The sequence below is a fragment of the Mastomys coucha genome, unplaced genomic scaffold, assembly GCF_008632895.1.
Source record: "Mastomys coucha isolate ucsf_1 unplaced genomic scaffold, UCSF_Mcou_1 pScaffold23, whole genome shotgun sequence".
NCBI classification, from domain to species: Eukaryota; Metazoa; Chordata; class Mammalia; order Rodentia; family Muridae; genus Mastomys; species Mastomys coucha.
In genome coordinates, this window is record NW_022196906.1 from 99,575,563 (window position 1) to 99,590,748 (window position 15,186).

The 15,186-nt window shown below is 44.5% G+C and overlaps 1 protein-coding gene across 1 annotated transcript in view; it reads right to left on the reverse strand.

Annotated features, from left to right (window-relative positions):
• The window catches only part of Col6a5 (collagen type VI alpha 5 chain), a 111,282-nt gene that overhangs the window by 32,313 nt on the left and 63,783 nt on the right, over positions 1–15,186 (reverse strand). Inside the window, exons 28-33 of the mRNA XM_031343519.1 lie at positions 14,688–14,750; positions 12,970–13,032; positions 9,866–9,901; positions 9,715–9,751; positions 6,922–6,933; positions 5,674–6,161 (exon numbers count right to left, since the gene is read on the reverse strand). Coding sequence (XP_031199379.1) covers positions 5,674–6,161; positions 6,922–6,933; positions 9,715–9,751; positions 9,866–9,901; positions 12,970–13,032; positions 14,688–14,750 — 699 coding nt within the window. The remainder of the gene's footprint in view (positions 1–5,673; positions 6,162–6,921; positions 6,934–9,714; positions 9,752–9,865; positions 9,902–12,969; positions 13,033–14,687; positions 14,751–15,186) is intronic.

The window sequence follows — 15,186 nt, forward strand, 5'->3', positions numbered from 1 at the left end:
AAAAAAAAAAAAGTAAATTGTCTCTATGTTGAGAGATAATCATTTCCTTTCAAGATCAAGTTGGGTAGGAAGGGTGGATAAACGCTAGGTACCGTCTCAATGAAATTCACCTATGCATTCATGGAGGCGTGCTCATCCACACCTGGATGAGATTTCTTAGTGACGCAGTATTTTGGAGTGTCACCCATATTCTTCTAAGTAGTTCTCCCAGCTATGCACCCATAAGTAAACCCTTGGCCACGTCCCTATGTGTAATCTGTTGTATTATAGTTACCATTTTGTTTCTATAATAAAGTACTATGGCCAAAAGCAACTTGGAGAAGGAAGCTGATTCTTTGGCTGATGGTTCCTGAGGGTTAGACTGTGCAATGATGGAGGAGACATGGCTGCTAGCAGGAAGAATGGAAGCAGGAGCAAGAAGCTGCGCAATCACATCGCAAGCCAATGGGCAGCAAACAGCAAACGACAGGTAGGGTAAGGCTCTCAAACCTACGCCCACTGGCATGCTTCCTTCCAGCAAGGCTGTACTTCCTGAAGGCTCCATGGCCTCCCCAAACAGTGTCACCGTCTGTAGGGCAGTGGTCTGTTCAAGCAACTTAGGCTCAGTCAAGTAATAGGCCTAGAACCCTGGAGCCCCAGTGGGCAGTTGTGCCTGCAGGAGGGCAGAAGGAGTTCAGCTATAACTCCGGAGTCTTTGGCCCCTGTTTCAGTCATAACCTCTCACAGCTGCCCCCTCAGGAGATGTGTACTCTATCAGGTAGACAATGCCTCAAGCTCCCAGCATTCTAGCTGGACCGTACCCCCAGTCGTCTGACCACAGCCAGGCATGCCTCACCCCACAGATAGCTACACCCCATACAATATAAGAGGTGGTTCGCCCCTTCCTCTCTCTCGCTCTTTGTTCTTCTCTTGCCTTCTTCCTCCTCTCTCTTGCTCTCTTGCTTTCTTCCTTTCCCCCCACTCTCTCTCTCCTCTCTCTCTCTCTCTCTCTCTCTCTCTCTCTCTCTCTCTCTCTCTCTCCTTTTCTTCTCTCCTTCCTCTCCTTTATTTCTCTCTACATGACTGGCCTATTTTCTCTTTCCTATAATAAAACATCTCATTTATACATTGCCTCCTTTTTGACTAACGCACCCTGCCTCAGGCCTCAGCAGCAGTGAACCACCAGGCCCCACAACCATCTGTGACCAAGGATTCAAATACTGAGCCTACAGTAGACATTTTCTTAATTCAAATCACCACAGCCCTCATTCATCTGCACACCTACCTGTAAGTAAGCCTAATGAACCCATTGGTTTGCTAAGCTACACTTGGGTAATTACTTTGGTTTGTCACTGGTGACTGAGATATTTGTTCATGTAACATGTACTGAATCAGTGGTGGGAAATGTTGCCAAGAATGTGCAGGATCCATAACTGTCTTACATTACTATAGTGGTATGGGTCAAGTGTGAGAAGCCACAGTAAGTAAAAATATTGTTGACTGAAAAGAGCACTTTGAGGCAGCAACATGAATAATCTGTGACTAAGATTTATTCAAGAGAGAATGTAAGAGCCAGGTTGTTTTCTGGGCCTGCTCTTGGCTTTCAGGATGGTGAAGCAAGATAATTTCTTGAGTCCATGAATTCAATTTAAACAACATATCAAGATGGGAGAGAAACAGATCAAGGGGAGAAAAAGAGAGGGGGGCAAAAGGAAGGAAAGAGGGATAAATAGAAGGAGGTAGAGAGGAAGAGCCAGAGAGAAAAGGAGAGAGAAGGAGAGAGAAGGAAGGAAAAGAAGGGAGAAGGATAGAAGGACAGGGGAGAGGGAGGGGGAGGGGAAGGATGGAGGGAGAATATGCAAGAAGAGCTGCTTCAGGCAGCAAACAATTTCCCTGAGAAATCACTATATGGGGAGCTAAGAAACGGGGACATGAAGTTGGTCAGGGAAACCGCATTCTTCTCTTGATTAGAATGATTTGACAGAAGTGGGTAAATGATCTATCATGGACAGAGAGTCTCTAACAAGACTAAAACTGCAGCACTTGAGGGAGTATCCTAGTACTTAATTGCTGTCTGTTCTGTTCAGCTCTCAGGAGGGAACACCACAGAGCAGAGCATCTTTCTAGAGACTCAATCCAAAGCTTGCAACATTTTTATACATTTCTGGGACATTGGCGGGGGTGGGGGGTAAGGGGTGGGGATGCTGCAAATTCAATTTCCAATTGAGGCAGATCAGAGATAAAAAAAGACAAGATAATATTTTCAAATTGATTTGTCAAAAGAAGCTATTTCAAAATGGTGTGAGGAGTCTGAGGTGGCTCAGAAGGATAAAAAGTGGCCAAAATATTTTATCTTCACACAGAGATACTGGTTACTACAGTGGGATGTTCTCTATCATATCAGTAAAAAGGAGTAGTGTTTTGTGTTAATTATGTGTGTGGGTGTGTACCTGTGTGTGGGTGTGTACCTGTGTGTGTCTGTGTATGGGTATGTGTCTGTGTGTGGGTGTGTGTGCCTGTGTGTGGGTGTGTGTGTCTGTGTGTGGGTGTATGTGCCTGTGTATGGGTGTGTGTCTGTGTGTGGGTGTGTGTCTGTGTGTGGGTGTGTATCTGTATGTGTGTGTGTCTGTGTCTGTGGGGGGTATGTCTGTGTGTGTGTCTGTGTGTGTCTGTATGTCTGTGTGTGGGTATGTGTCTGTGTATGGGTGTGTGTCTGTGTGTGGGTGTGTATCTGTATGTGTGTGTGTCTGTGTCTGTGGGGAGGTGTATGTCTGTGTGTATATGTCTGTGTGTGTCTGTATGTCTGTGTGTGGGTGTGTGTCTGTGTGTGGGTGTGTGTCTGTGTGTGGGTGTCTGTGGGGGGTGTCTGTGTGTGGGTGTGTGGGTGTGGGTGTGTGTCTGTGTATGGGTGTGTTTCTGTGTGTGTCTCTGTGTGGGTGTGTGTGGGTGTGTACCTTGTGTGGGTATGTATCTGTGTGTGGGTGTGTGCCTGTGTGTGGATATGTGTCTGTGTGTGGGTGTGTGTCTGTGTGTGGGGGGGGTGTATCTGTGTCTGTGTGTGTGTGTGGGTGTGGGTGTGTTTGTGTGTGGGTATGGGTATTTGAGGGCCTTGGGAGCCAGAGGCACCTGACTCTGGACTAATGGTTGGGAGCTTCCTCACATGGGTGCTGTGAACTAAGCTCAGGTCCTCTGCAAGAGCAGAGCATGTTCTTAACTGCTGAGCCATCTCTCTCCAGCCTCTTACAGTGGCAATTTTTTTAGACACAAATAAAAATTCAAAGTTGAAAAGTACATAGAGAGGGCTTAGGGAAGAGGAAGGCGGTTTCCAGAGTGGGGAAGAGCGTGGAGGCAGGGCTATAGACTCCATGACTGCTGGAAACATTGTTCCAGCATGTCATGCGGCTAGTGTTAGTAGGAAGAGCACTATGTGGTAAGAGAAGAGTGATAAGAAATAGCTGCCTGGCTTAGTGCTCTGCAGAGAACAGCTAGGAGTGCTTCGGTGCTGGGGCCTCCATGGGGTCTGGAAGTGGTGCCAGCAGAGACTATAAACTGAATTTGACATCCTTCAGATTTCTCCTATCTAGAACTAGATGTGGCTCTCAGAGCAACGGTCTTACTTGTTTTTTTGCAGAGAGCAAAATTATGGAGGCAGGGAAGCTTGGAAAGAGAAACCAGGAACCAGGAGACTTTGACTTCTAAGATCTTTCTTATCAGGAACTTTTGTGCCTTCTACTTCCACAAAGTGTGTGTGTGTGTGTGTGTGTGTGTGTGTGTGTGTGTGTCTGTGTGTGTCTGTGTGTGTCTGTGTGTGTGTGTATCTGTCTGTATCTGTCTGTGTCTGTGTGTGTCTATGTGTGTCTGTGTGTGTCTGTGTGTGTATCAATGGCTGTCTGTGTTTGTGTCTGTGTGTGTCTATGTGCGTCTGTGTATGTCTGTGTGTGTTTCTGTATGTGTGTTTGTGTCTGTGTCTGTTTGCCTGTGTTTGTATCTGTTTGCCTGTGTGTGTGTGTGTGTGTGTGTGCCTGTATGTGTGTGTGTCTGTTTGCCTGTATGTGCCTGTGTGTGCCTGTGTGCATGTGTGAATCAGGAGCAAGCATACCCCCACCCCTTTACTATAAAAATGCATGCATATGAAGAGATCTTTGTAGCCTTCTGAGCAATGAGATGGCTCTACCCAGCTCCAGACCCGGTATGGTTTCAATGGGAGATATTCCCCAGTGGCTCCTGTGTTTGAATACTTGATCCCCAGCTGGCAGTGCAGGTGCTGACTTGTAAAGCTGCTGATTCTTTAGGAGGTGGAGGCTTGCTGGAAGAAATGAGTCACCAGAGCCCAGCCTTGATGCTCACAGGCTGATCCCCACGTCCTGCCATGCTCTTCTCCCCTGCTGCAGCTGCCGCGCTTCCCCTCCACACGAACTGCATCCTTATTGGCCTGTAAGCCAAAATAAATAAACCCTTCCTCCCTTCAGTTGCTTCTTGTCAGATACAACACACACACACACACACACACACACACACACACACACACACATTTCACAAGTAATCGGCACACTGAGAGTCCCTGGACAGTAGATGAAAAGGGCCTGCTGTTTTTGAGGATTTGGGGTCTTATAGGTTGTTTTGTTTTGGATAAGAAAGCAAGATGGAGGTACATTGATTCCTTTAATATCTGTGGGCCCCAAAATGAAAGAACATCTTAAGGGGAAAATATTCATATATATTAAATATCTCATAACATTTTAGGGGCTCACAGCTCCCCTGAGCTTTTTCCACTATAGCTTAAGACTCATTAACTGATGAATCAACAGCAAGCAGGTGGTTATTCTGAGAAGTACTAGACAACAGAGGACCAGCAGAGCGCCCACAGGGCTAGCAGAGCACCCATAGGCCAGCAGAGCATCCACAGGCCAGCAGAGCACCCACAGGGATAGCAGAGCACCCACAGGGCCAGCAGAGTGCCCACAGGGCCAGCAGAGCACCCACAGGGCCAGCAGAGCACCCACAGGGCCAGCAGAGCATCCACAGGGCCAGCAGAGTGCCCACAGGGCCAGCAGAGTGCCCACAGGGATAGCAGAGCACCCACAGGGCCAGCAGAGTACCCACAGGGCCAGCAGAGTACCCATAGGCCAGCAGAGCACCCACAGGGCCAGCAGAGTACCCACAGGGCCAGCAGAGCACCCACAGGGCCAGCAGAGCACCCACAGGGCCAGCAGAGTGCCCACAGGGCCAGCAGAGCACCCACAGGGCCAGCAGAGCACCCACAGGGCCAGCAGAGCACCTATAGGCCAGCAGAGCACCCATAGGCCAGCAGAGCACCCATAGGCCAGCAGAGCACCTATAGGCCAGCAGAGCACTCACTCACATACCTGATTTCATATCTTGAATAGGCACTTAGTAGCTGTGTAGAAGTGAATCTGTACATAGAATACTCCAGCTCTCAGTTTTAACATGGAGATGGCGCATGCATTCAAATCAGTGTTTTGTGAATACATGAACATGTACACAAAGCTCTAGCTCCAGGCCTGGCATATATCAGGGTCAAACAGACTGGCTGCTACTGACTCATTAAGAACTGTAAGGAGGATCTACCTCTGCCCCACAACTTCACACAACTCTTGTGTTGCCTTACCAACACAACTATCTTAAAAAAACAAAACAAAACAAAACAGAAAAAAAACCAAAGGAGATTCTTACCCCAAAAGCCTCATCAAGGAAAACTCTTTCATTATAAGCAAAAACCGCAAGGCTGATATCCAGGGCACTGAACTCCATGGTGGCCGTGAGGATGGATGCTCTACTGACTGCCTGGCCATTGCTGAAAAACACAGCAACTCTCCTGGTGTTGGTTCCCGGAGACGTCCGCTTGAAAACATTGCGGGCCACAAACCTCATCGCACTGCCGATGTCCCTGGCCTTCTGGGGCACTTGGTATTTTATCTGGGAAAGAAGCTGCAGAAGATGCTTCTTGCTATGGTAGTCAGACCCACGAATGAGATAGCTGGTGTCCGAGTCGTAGGAAACCACGGCAACCCGCGCTCCCACGGGACAGTTGTGTTCCCTGACGTTGAGGTCATTGACAATTGAAGTGATGGTGTCCCTCATCTCATTAAATCTCCTTTCTGTGGTACCAGAGGACTGGTCCAGAGCAAATACCAGCTCTGTTGGATACACGGGACACTTTTCTATGAAAATGCAAAGCAAAAATATTAAAAGGATTTCACTAGATCACAGTCATTGTCATATCCTTTACACCAGTGAAATTGGTTCAGACAAGATAAAGCCCAGGCCTCAGTAGCTGTGTCCCGTGTGTGTGTGTGTGTGTGTGTGTGTGTGTGTGTGTGTGTGCATGATATATATATAATGTCTAATTATACACAAATATAATATGTGTAGGTTTTTATATGTGTATATATACATATACCATATGTGTATATATGTATAAACCATATACATGATACATATGTTTGTGTGTGTGTGTGTGTGTGTGTGTGTGTGTGTGTGTGTGTATGTGTGTGGTTTATATGTAAGGCCTATGCATTTTACTTGGTAAAATGACAGGCAGAGATGTAGGTCCAAGGGAGGCAGGACATTGATCACATCCAAGAAGCCAATGATGATGGGCACAGTAACAAGGAGTTAGACATCTGCTCCCTGAACTTTCAACCCTTCCTGCCCCACCCAAGAAACACAGGAGCTACTCTGTAAAATAATGAGTAGGAAATCATGATGGCCCCTAGACAGGACAATATTGTGAGGGACTGTGTGGTCGCTGCAGACACTCAGGTAGAAGACATGACACTACAAATATAGCCACATTCAAAAGAGGAATGTCTGCATAAAAGATGGAAGTCCTTTTTCCCTTGGGGAGGAGGGCGTTCTTCAAACTGTCTTATCACAGCACAGTAGCTGTCTCATCAGAAACAGCATGGTCGGAAGACTCACCTTTCCAACAGGCTGGAGAGAGAGAGGGAGAGGAAGAGAGGGAGAGGGAGGGGGAGAAAGAGAGGGAGGGGGAGAAAGAGAGGGAGGGGGAGAAAGAGAGGAAAGAGGGAGAGGAAGAGAGGGAGTGAGAGGGAAGAGGGAGAGAGGGAGTGAGAGGGAAGAGGGAGAGGGAAGAAGGAGAAGGAGAGAGGGAGGGAGAGGGAGAGGGAAGAGGGAGAAGGAGAGAGGGAGGGAGAGGGAGAGGGAGGGAGGGAGAGAGGGAGGGAAAGGGAGAGGAAGAGAGAGGGAGAGAGAGAGAGGGAGGGGGAGAGAGAGAGGTAGAGGGAGGGAGGGAGAGAGGGAGGGGAGAGAGAGAGGGAGAGAGAAATTAATATATTACATTTTTGAAACATGGACCCCCCACAAAAAAATAATCCCAACGAAATGAGGATTTGGATTCTCACTTAAAATGAAGCTAATTTCTAAGTTACAGGGAAATGTGGTTAAAGGAGGCTGGGAGCTGTCCAGGCAACTGTATTCATTCGGGAGCATCTCTGACCATGTCCCCTTGTGAACCAGAGCAGGCCTGCATCAGCAGAATTGCAGCTAAAGTTGAAAGGCTGGTGACTGTAGAAGCAGAATAGATCCAGCTCTGATTAAATGGCCAGAGAGCTGAAATCCAATTTGCTTTGCTCTCGTCTTAGAGTCTTCTGAGACTCATTCAACTACGCGAGGCTAAAATATGGGGTCTGGCTTTCTTTCCCGATGACTGCCTTGGGATTCTCTATTTGTAGAATGGCAGAGGGCAGGGATTTTCAAATGAACTTTGTCTCTGATTAAAAATACAACTGGTTTTTATTTTTTGTTTGTTTTGTTTTGTTTTGTTTTTTAACTTCCAGCAGTTTCCCCAAGGATTTCTGTGAGCAGAGCAGCATCTGGCCTTACTGTAAATCTCAGGCACATCAAGGAAAGTGCTGAAAAACCTTTAATAAACCACAAGCATGACAGTTTCCATGTTCAGTTGACTCAATTCCTAGGAAGCAAATGAATCATTCTAATCTAATCTTTTTTTTTTTTTTTTAAGCTCATTAGCACTGGTGACAAGCTGCCTTCCATCCTGCCCTATGAACCCTTACATGAGCCATACTAACACCTTCTATTTGTCTTAATCCTGCGGTCACTAAGATGTTCCTGGCCATCAGATAGCTGATGACATCAGACAGGTAACCTTCTCTGTATCTCAAGGCTGAAAACATTTCTCTCCGTATTGACTTGGGATCCATGAGACACGCTAGGTTTGAGTCCATCAAATCAGGGTGACTTTGGGAGAAATCACTTCATATTATTTAGTGAGTTTATTTTCTAAAACTCCCTTTATATGCCTCTGCTCAAAACACTAACCATTTGCAGCCTCCTGTTCTATTATCAGTCACCTTCTGCCTGCCCTCTACACTCCTAGATTAATTTTATTCTCAGGGGAGGGTCCCATCTACCAGTTTAAAACTTGTCTCTAGTTCCTGGGTGAAAGAGAGCTGGTGCATGACAGGGGATCCGCAGATGTGAGACCAGGGTCCAACTTCAAACTAGCCTTGGTGATGCCTTCTACCAAGCCACGAAGGGCTGCCACACAACTTTTATCTTTATAAGCAGGAGCTCAGTGCCAACCCACTCAACACTACCAGATTATGCAACCCACCTACCATTTTTCCAGGTTAACTACTGATCGACTCATTTCAATCAATACTGGAAAACAAATTCCTCCAAGTCTCGAACTCTCTAGTAACTATCCTTTGCTCACCCTGAGTCTCCCCAAGGAAGACGTTTGGTCTCCATGAGAAGGCTGGCAATGCCTAGAAAAACTGATCATTCGTTTCTCCTGTTTTCACTCCTCTTCACTTCCTCTCCTGTGTCAAAGAGACTTCTAACTCTCAAGGTCTTTCATACTATCCCTTGTTCCATGCATGTGTATGTGCAGGTACACTCACCTATGTGTGTGCAGAAGCTAGGGATGGGAGCATCCCTTATTCCTTGGGAATAAGTCTCTGTTGAACCTGGAGCTCAGCATTTTTTTTTTTTTTTTGCACAGCCCAGTGGCCAGCAGCTAGCTCTATGATCTTCTTTCCTTAAAATCCCCAGTGCTGGAACTACAGATGCACACATCTGTAGTGTCCCCTTCTGTGTGCATACTATGTATACAAGAAAGTGCTAGCTACTTTTTATATGGATGCTAGAGATCCAAACTCAATACTTAAGTGCTTCCACATACTGAGCCACCTCCCCAACCCCTCAGATATTTCTGTCAACCCCCTGTCTCTGAATATTTGGGGTTCCATTCTATACAACTTGACCCTTCTTCTTTCTCAGTTTCTATCTCTCTAGTTTCACTGTCTTGGGAACATCATGATCTCTATGATGTCAAGAGTGACCCACACAAGTGACTTCAATATCTAAATAGTTAAATATTGTTAACCAACTAAATCTACATCCCTGGGTCCATCCCTTGAGTACTTTGCTGTTCGTCATTTTGCTCATAATTGATATATTAGTAACAAAACAAATTCATGTGCCTTTGAGCTGGTCTTATCTCCCATGTACATATTTTCTCTTCTGATATACATTATACATTATGAGCCCATGGCTTTATGCCTTTTCTTTTACCTTGGATGTGAGATGTCCCTTCAGACACAAGGATATACTATTGCAGAGGCTCCTTGCCAAAGACCTCCATCTTCTGACTCTACAGCCCCACTCCACACCCAGCCCCAAGTGCTTGCTAACCACTGACATTCTTGACTATAGCACCCAGGTACTCACAACTGTGGTTCCTCAGGAACTGGATCAGTTCACAGGGCTGGAAAGTTTAAAAGAGAACAGATAATCATAAGTACAGTGACCTCCTGGTGGATGTGTTTAGTTCCCGATGAACTGGGAGTGGTTTTGCTTTCATGAATAAAGAGATACATACGGAATATATAGGTTGCCCTGCTGTGCCTTTCGGACCCTAAGAGGGGAAAAGAGCAAGTTATTGATTTGTGAATTACAGTCTTTAGTAATAAAAATTTAAACCTCTCTTCCTTTCCTGGATGTAGAAATAACAGAAGGTGCTTAAAGTACTGTGGGGCCTGGTAGGTCAATTACACTGTGCTATTCCCATTTGTATCAAGTACTATGAGGCCTGGTGGGTCAGTTACAATGCTGTCCCCATTCACATCAAGATTGTATATTATTTTTTGTTTGTATCAAAGATGCAATCCTTAGAAGAAATTTCTCTAAAGGAGTCTTTTAAAATTCTTTTTTTTTTTTTCTAATTGTAATAAGCAGACTTTCTCCACAGGGAAGAACAAAGGAGATGGATGTACTGAACAGACAGAGGTAGATTATCCTACAAATCAAAATGCAAGAGGCAGTAAGCCTCAGTATATATAAAAGGACCAAAGTGCTTAAACCGCAGAAGGCAATAAGCCTTGGTATATATAAAAGAACCAAAGGCAATTGCATAGCAAATGAGATTTACACAAAAGAAAGGCATACATGCTAAGCTCACAAATGACACAAGACTGAGGAACAAAGGAATGCAAACAGCCAGGGAGGGAGTTTGCTGTGAAGCTGTGTCTCCTTGTAAAGTCAGACACTCCATCAAAAAGTCTCATTAACATGACCGAACAAGGATGAAACCAATAAAATGCCAAAGTGAATAAGAGAAAGGCCCTGAGCCTCAACCCTCAAAGAATTATAGGCAACTGAGGGAAGTTGGGAGTGGGAAAGGTGGTCCTCCCCAGGGGGCAAAAACATCAATTGTCTGTCCAATGCTAAATAGGCAGCTCCAAAAACATGCATACAGGTAGCATAATACACACTGAACAGGTTAATATTTAGGAATATATATGTATATATACATATATATGGTATATACATATATGGATTATATACTTATATGTATTCAGTAATATATTAGGAAAATATACATATATATATGCAATAACAATTAAGGAACATAAAGGCCATAAATTTGAAAATGAATGAGCAGTATATGGGAGGGTGTAAAGGGAAGAAAAGGCAGGAGAAATGTAATTATATTAGAATCTCAGAAACAAAAATAAAGAAGCAAATAGCTGGGCAAATTCAAGCAGAGATGACTTCTGGAGAGATATCAGCCCTGGTCCTCTCCACTGGAGTCTTTCCCTTTGTCCTTCCTCCTCCTCCTCTTCCTCCTCCTCCCCCTCCTCCTCCCCAGCACTGGGCTTCACATTAGCAGTGGCTTTTAATGTGTTTACTCGAGTGTTTATTTCCGAGAAAAGATGCTTCACATACTCAAACTCTAGCATTCCCTTAGGCACTTGCCCCTCCAAGATGCTTAAACAGAAATGTCAGCAAAGCCAACCTCTATTCTAAATGACAACTGAGTTACTTGTCTAATCATCCATCACACATCCATCAATCCATCCATTATCCATCCATCCACTAATCCATCAATGTATCCATCAATGCATCCATCAATGCATCCATCAATCCATTTATCAACCCATCCATCACTCATCCATCAATCCCTCCATCAATTCATCAATCACCCACCTAGCTAGCCCTGCAACAATGGTGGTCCCCCCAACCCACCCCCCAGACAGGGTTTCTCTGTGTAGCCCCGGCTGTCCTGGAACTCACTCTGTAGACCAGGCTAATAGCTGGAGGCTTCTGATTTAACCAGAGCTATGCGCTGTCCATGGTTCTGCCCAGTGGAGGTGTCACTAAGAGTCTTGAAAGCCTAGCTTCCTTTCAAGTTAGGACAGAAAATAGGAAAGAATCTATGACTACTCACACAGAGAAACAGTTTCTAGATAACACATAGAGTAGGAGCTACATTTTGCAAGCAGTCAAAAGTAGGAAGAGTTTGTCCCAAAAGAGAGAACTTAAGAGTAACTCTCCAGGCTGGAGAGATGGCTCTGAGGTTAAGAGCACTTGCTGCTCTTGCAGAGGACCCAAGTTCAGTTTGCAGCACTCACTGGCAGCTCACAACCATATGTTATTCCAATTCTCCCCTCCACTGACTTCTGCATGTACATGGTGCATAGCCAAACACACAAGCATGCACACACATGCAGATACACAACAAAAACATTACAGGAACTCCAAGCAAGTTCTTAACAGAGGCTAAGAACCAAGCACTGGAGACCAAGGCCACACCCCATTCAGACCAGTTGAGCCAAGCACAAGACTAAGATGTGGGACACCTTAATTACAGCCCTAAAGCCTGGAGAAGAGATGAACCCAGATAGAGAAGACTGGCCCATAGATTAGTCATTCCCCATTCCTCAATGTGTATGGAAGAGTATCCTTTACAAATTATTATCTTATTGTACTATGAAGTCATTTAGCCAAGAAACCACAGGCAAGTTTTGCTTTGCTAGATCCAAATTCAAGAATGCTTCAATGCCTAACACAAGATAAGCATTTTCTCATGCACTCTTTAAAGTGTTGTCTGGGTCTCCTGTACACAGTAGGTGTCGGCCATATTTAGTTCTCCCTGACTCTGCCTGGGAGGGGAGAGACACTGAATCACCAACCACTTGAGAAGAGGTGAAACAAGATGCAGGTCAGCCTGCAGAGGCATGCCTGGGTCTACCTGGAAGTGCTTTCATGGGTGATGTTTCTCTTGTAATAAAACCAGAGTGGAAGTTGTGGTTACATTTCCAAATCTCTCTAGAGTCCAAATAAAGGCTAAAAAGGTAACAAGAGTGATCCTAGCAAACTCTATCTGCCAACCTGCTTTGCATGCTGGAACTCTGCCAGGAGACCCCTATGAAATGCAGGCAGACCTATGCCTGTTACAGAGGCTCCAGCGATAAGTCACGGTAACAGAGTATCTGCATTGCTCTGGCAGTTTACTGCATCTCCTCTTGGTCATTTGATCCCACAGCTACCTTCTCAGCTGGGACAGGGACGTATCATATTCATCTTAATAATAGACTGAGAGACATGGACTGGCTTCTTGAACACAGTGCTTTTGCCTTGAAATTCTGCATCCATTCCATTGAGTATAACAGAGACTACCAGTCCATTCCCACACATACTCACTCTCCGACCAGGAGGGCCTTGAGTCCCCTGAAGTCCACTCCCGCCTTTCAAGCCTTGAGAGAGCTGAAAAGAGGAACACACAAATGGAGTTTCTATACATTCTACCCATGGAGACTATTTCAGATTTTAATTTCATATTTTATTTTATATGTGTCAGTGTTTTGCCCATATCTGCAGCCAGGGACCGTGTGCATGCAGTACCCACAGTGGCAAGATGGTGTCAGACCCCCTAGAACTGCAGTTGCAGATTGTTGTGAGCCATTATGTGGGAGCTGAAAACTGAACCGGGAAGCTCTGCGCTAGCAGCAAATGTCCCTAACCATTGAACCATCTCTCCAGCCCTACAATGATTTAAATAAGGCGTTATTCTTCTCGAAAATGGTTTTTAAAAGAACATCTGGACTGAGTCACGTATCCCTGTGTCAGGGTGCTTACCTAGAATGTATGGGTCCCATCCTTAGTACCATAAATAATAATGGTGCTAATGAATAACAATATAATTAAAAGTAAAAGATAGCAGCGTGTTCATGTCCATTCAATTCCTTACCCATAATACAAGTCACTGACCCGAAGTCATTGACGAACATCCATCTCCCTCTTGTGCCCTTCATTTAGTGGCATACCTGACTTCTGACACTGGCCGTAAACTTAAATCTAAGTTAGTCATAAGCTGGGATTGATGCTGGGGGGGAAAACGGGGCACACAAAGATCTGCATTAAAACTTCTTAATCTATTTAATCTATAAAGATCAAAAATAAGGGCTGGACAAATGACTCAGAGAGTAAGAACACTTGCTGTTCTTACAGAGGAACTAGGTTTAGTTCCTGGTACCAACATGGTCTCTTAGAACTATTTGTAACTCCAAAGGATCCAATGCCCTCTTTGGATCTCCAAGGGCATATACTTGGTACATGTGCACACATGTAAGCAAACATTCATACATATAAAATATAAATAAATAAATGTGTGTTTGTTTTGTCTTATTTCAATGTATTTGTTTCATCATATTATATTATATTATGTTATATTATTATATTTTATTCCCTGAGAACCCTGTTTGTTTTCTTATGAGAGACAGAAAGAGGGTAGATCTGGATGGGAGGGTAAGTGGGAAGGGACTGAGAGGGGTAGAGGGAGAGGAAGCAATAATCAGGATATAGTATATGAAACACCTATTTTCAATCAAATTTTAAAAATAAATATTTAAAAATCAAATAACAAAAATAGCTTCCCACATACAAGATGGTACATAGGTGGACTATGTTTATTCCCCAGACTCAAAGGGATGGAGGGATACTGACATCCCTTCCACACCCAGAGTAACAGAGACATGGCACTCAGATTTCAAAGTAAAAGGAGGTTTGTCTCAGCCAGGTGTACTTAAAAAAGGATAGTCGTCTACTCCGTGCTTTGGTAATTAGGACAACTCAGTACCCTCCCTTAAACCAGTTCTCTGTTCCACACCCAGAGGAATCATCAGACAGCCCCTGGGACACAGGGAAGATATCAGCTTCAGTTCCAAGAGTGATTAGAAGTAACCATGTGTGTCACTAGGTTCAGTTCTGATAGGCAGGAAACATAGGCCCTAAGAAGGTGTGCCCAAGGTCATATGACTAGTTGGTGGCTTCCAAGATGCCCTTGGGAATGAATCAAAAGTAAGCATTTATCATCACAGTAAAAGAAATGCTTATTATTTGTGGAATCATTGGCTACTTACAGTCAGTCCCTTGAATCCTTTGAGTCCAGGCCCCCCAGGAACTCCAGGATCTCCAGCATCACCCTGATCAAATATATCAAGATATTAAAAATCTTTACTATGAAAGGATTAAAAAATTCTCTGTAATCAATACTTAAGCTGATCTTGTCATCATTATGTAATGAAGGCTAATACAACAATAAATAGATGTTGATGTAAATTCAGAACTAAACTATTGGCACAGGTAGGTATTCTCAAAACTACTTCTAGTACTCTAATAATCTAACTATTTATACATAAATATCAATTCAGGGACCATCCAGTTGCCAAAAGCAACCGGATCTGATGCTGGAAAACATGGAGTACTGACTACCTAAGGTATTAAAGAACGACTGCCTAGTTCTATGGGTTATTTCTGGAAAAGTTGAAGGTAAAAAAAGTAATATCAACCTTGGAGTAAGGAGATGTTCCAGCTAGTAAAAGTGCTAGTGGCTCCAGGCTGAGGTGCTGAGTTCAATTC